Source organism: Oryzias melastigma, linkage group LG16, assembly GCF_002922805.2.
Source record: "Oryzias melastigma strain HK-1 linkage group LG16, ASM292280v2, whole genome shotgun sequence".
Taxonomy (NCBI): domain Eukaryota; kingdom Metazoa; phylum Chordata; class Actinopteri; order Beloniformes; family Adrianichthyidae; genus Oryzias; species Oryzias melastigma.
Window position 1 is genome coordinate 28948801 of NC_050527.1, and position 4145 is coordinate 28952945.

At 48.6% G+C, this 4145-nt stretch overlaps 1 protein-coding gene across 2 annotated transcripts in view; it reads right to left on the reverse strand.

The window, feature by feature from the left end:
• tmem116 (transmembrane protein 116) overlaps positions 1-4138 on the reverse strand; it is a 9542-nt gene extending 5404 nt beyond the window's left edge. The window contains exons 1-6 of one of the 2 annotated variants that reach the window (XM_024258631.2): positions 3431-4138; positions 3288-3351; positions 3066-3197; positions 2535-2639; positions 1947-1996; positions 364-447 (exon numbers count right to left, since the gene is read on the reverse strand). In XM_024258631.2, coding sequence (XP_024114399.1) covers positions 364-447; positions 1947-1996; positions 2535-2639; positions 3066-3197; positions 3288-3351; positions 3431-3444 — 449 coding nt within the window. In that variant the 5' untranslated portion in view covers positions 3445-4138. The other variant, XM_036215981.1, reaches the window with a different exon arrangement.
• Positions 4139-4145: the final 7 nt, after the last annotated feature.

Consider the following 4145-nt stretch of genomic DNA (forward strand, 5'->3'; position numbering starts at 1 on the left):
CCAGTAAAACTAGCACTGACATATTTCCACTGTCTGTATTCAAACGTATGTCATTAGTCACTTTGGTCAGAGCCGTTTCAGTGCTGTACCCCAAGTGACCTGCAGAGCTGCATGTAGCTCTAATGGAAGACCTCAGAACATCATCATGAGTCTGAGGAGCAGGAAACGTCACTGTCATTGCTGCTCTGGACTCGGTCAGTGTTATCATTTTAGAGTACTAAATATCAAACTCATGAAAACGGTTCCCTTTCATTCCTTATTAAAGGGAACTTTTGGAAAAAGACCAGTTAAAATACAGATACTCAAACTCAGTGTTTAAATAAAACTTAAAGTGATGAAATCTGAGAGCAGATTGGAACTCACTTGTACGGCTGACTGGAGTTCGTCTGACAGACGTTCATGTTTCCTATGACGAACACGGGGAGCATGAAGAGAACTGGACCCAGCCTGGAAGAATCATCATCATCATGAGAGTTAATCCGCGTTCACTCCGTCCTCAGAAACCTGCCTTCATGTGACCACTTCCAATAAAAAGTCTCCTCAGATGCGGGTAAGAGCACGTTCAGAACTCAAGCATCGCTACACAAGTTTCTCCGACCATTTTTTGGGCTCTACGTACAAAAGTGAGAGTTAAACCAGTTGAACTTTGACCATTCAGGGATTTGGATGTAGTAGAGAAGTATGGATGGCGTACCAACTGTTTGAAAGTTGATCATGGAGGAGAAACTAATACGATTTGTTCCTGGTTTCTACGACACCAGTCTGAATCTGAACTCTTCCCTTAGTCCAGAGGTCTGCAACCTGCAGCTCCAGATCCACATGTGGATCTGTTATCTCTCCATGGTGGATCCTCAGATAAACATAAAATAATTCATGGAGTCTGCTGATCCAGGATGTCGACCGTCTGAGTCAGCAGATCCCCAAACCAAAACTATCTAAAGAAAACAAATAAACAAAGCCCCAAAACTAAGACTACCAACCCCAAACTAAAATAACTAAACCCAGCAGTGTGAGACTGCTGAGGACAATATTTTAAAGTAAGGATCACTTAATAAGGATTTATTTAATTTAGATTAAATGTATAAATTGATGTCTGAGGTTCACATAGATGATAAACTCTGTAGGTTTTTACATCCTGTTGACCTGAAGACGTCTCGTTTGATCAACTCTACCTCCAGAATGAACAGATTTGATATGAAAAGAGAAACTTTGGTAAAAAGTTTGATCTTTTATGAGTTAAAAACACATATTATCTTATGCTGCACAACATTGTTACTAGCTGTCCAGATCTGCTCTGAGATGATCCTGTTTGGAACAGAGAAGCTTTTATTTTGAAATAAGAAAAAATGTAGAGAAAGTCTTTTTATATTTTTGTTTTGGTTCGTGCCAAAAAATAGACGTAATTCATATTTATTATTTAAAAAATGAAGGTTGTGAATTCCAAATCTCTTAAAGGCTAAAGTAAGACTATACGGCTTCCTCTGTGGTTTGATCAGCAGAAAACGAGTCAAATGGCTCTTTTACTGTGAAAGGTTGCTGACCTCTGACCTAGCTCTACATGTATCCCTCCAAACAGAGAGTTAGGGAAAGATAGCGTCTTCAAATTCCGACGTTACTACCCCTTGATGACGTCATCAATGCTAGCTTTTGGAAATATATAACAAGATTGGTTTATGATTTAAAAAGGTCATGCTACATGACTTACATTTAGATGTAAATTCTGTGTTTCAGAAGAAGAAAAGCGCTTCTCCTCCGCAGTACAGATCACCCTACCGGCGGAGGGATACGCATCCTTTAGTCCCTATGCTGTACCTTAAAAAACGATATCACTCCCCCCTTCCCCTTCAATCAGAGGGGGGGAGAATTCGGATTCAGTATGGAATGGAGCTGTGAAAAGCCCCCCCCACTTGTCCGTTGTGAACGTAGCTTTGGGGTCATGGACTCACCAGGACAAGATGGCGGCGGTTTTGGCCCCGGTACTCATCCTGTTGGAGACCTGCACAGAAGGATCCCAGTGTTAGAGGTTCAGACGTCTCCTCGCTCAGACTCCGCCTCCACGACCGCTCAGAAACACCAACCAATAGGAAACCTGTCAGCGGCAGCACGCAACATCAGCTCCAGCTTCATCAGAACAACCTCTGCCTCCACCTGGTGTTAGGTGCTGGTATTACAGCTCAGAACAACTAAGGTTTTCTGTGGAGGCGGAGTTTAGAGGTCATAAGGTCAGCAGAAATGAAGCGGCTCGGGTTTGGAAGCTCCAGCAGAAGATCTTCTCATCCAGCAAATGAAAACGCTGAACATGAGGAGGTCAGATGGACTGAGGGATGTCATTGGACCGGGGATCAGGGGCTGACAGAAGCCCCTCCCCCTCCAGCCAGCTGAGGATCAGAGTGAACTTCAGGCTGGATCCAGATCACCTCCACTGTGGTGAAGTCCAGAACGGGGAGATGACAGAGATCTGGTTATCACTGTACTGATGTAACCCTGCATGACCCCGGAGAGGCTCCTCCCCCTGAGGAGGCGGGGACACACACCTGCACAGAGTGTCCGCTGAGGCAGCTGTTGAACTTCTCCCGGATGGCCTGGTACAGGTTCCACACGTAGGTCAGGGTGAAGCAGAAGGACGCCATGAAGAAGATCTGAAACGGAGCGAAGTGTCAGCCAGGAGAACGCCACGTCGCACGCTCTGACCCCCCCGCTGGGCGCCATGAACAATGGGTCGAGGCCGGGAATGTTTGTGACCTGGTTCTGCCGCTCTGATTCCTCCCTCCATGACCCACTTTTGGGTTCTGGACGGGAGGGGCTGGCCCGTCCCTGTGAGCGCTCAGAGTGCATTCGTAACGAGCGGTCATGGCGCCCAGACGGAGCGCTTCCTCCTCAGCCGTCGTGGAAGGAGGAAGCAGACTCTTCCCAGGATGAAGTGGAGCGGCTGCGTTCAGGTCTACATCCTCAAACCGTTCTACAGACAGAGGAGTGCCTGAGGGGGCGGAGCTTAGGCTGAGGCTGTACGACCTCAGAAATGAGTAACCATGACAACAGGTGACCAGGACCATGGGGGGGTGTACCTGCTCCAGGATGTGCAGGTTGTAGCAGAGGCTGTTGAGGACGCCGCAGCGCAGAGAGAAGAAGACGGCGCCCACCAGCCAGCAGGCGGCGAGCAGCAGGTCGGCCACGCTGAGCAGGAAGAGGGGCTGCAGCTGCAGAGACAAGACCAGCACTTCCTGTCAACTGTGAGGAAGACCTTCACGGCCGCAGCGTGAAGACGGCGCCCCCCGGCGGCGACTGACCTCTGGCTTCCTGCTGAGCCTCTGTGAGATCAGACAGACGATGATGGAGCCGGAGCCCAGGACGCTGCAGACAGAGCGCCGACTTCAGAGAGCGAAAGCCGGCCCACAACCCCCCCGACATGACGGTTCAGCCTCCGACTCACCTGAGGACACCCATGACCAGCTGGATCCACCAGACGACCTCGTACACCTGCACAGACACGCCGGAAGGTTAAGGGGCGGAGCCTCCAGTGAGCTGTGGGGTCATGGCTGCAGCTGTGTGGAGCTCCTCTGAACATCCAAAACACTTCCACCTGTTTGAGGTGACACAGGCGGACGCAGCGCTGTGCAGATCACCTGGATTGAGGTGCATGCTGGGTAGTTTCTGCTCTGACCTCACCTGTCAATCATCATAAACATATTGCGAGGAAGGGGCGGGTGCAAAGCGCCTCCCCAGGAGAGAGCAGCTGGAAGTCTGGCACTGTGAGGACTACAAAGCAGTGCATTGTGGGAAACATTGTCCCGAGAGTTCTTGACGTTCGACGTGATCAGAAATATTTTGTGACTTTGTGCAAATAGTGAATCACTGATGAGACAATAAACACGATTTCGATTTAAAAAAGGTTATAGTCATTAAAATGACTCGCTACGAATGTTTCTACTGACTTTTGGTTTTAATGCTAAACATCAGACATTCACATTTCACAAGAGGAACTCGTGATTCAGATCCACATCTGGGTTTTTGTTCCCTTTACTATAGTGGAGATTTACATTCAGTCAGATGGTAAGAACACTCCCACTTCCTGTTTTGGATCCAGGTGAGGTGCTGGTTCATCTGGGGGGGTGGGGGGTATTTCCTAACAGACCACCCCCCCCCCC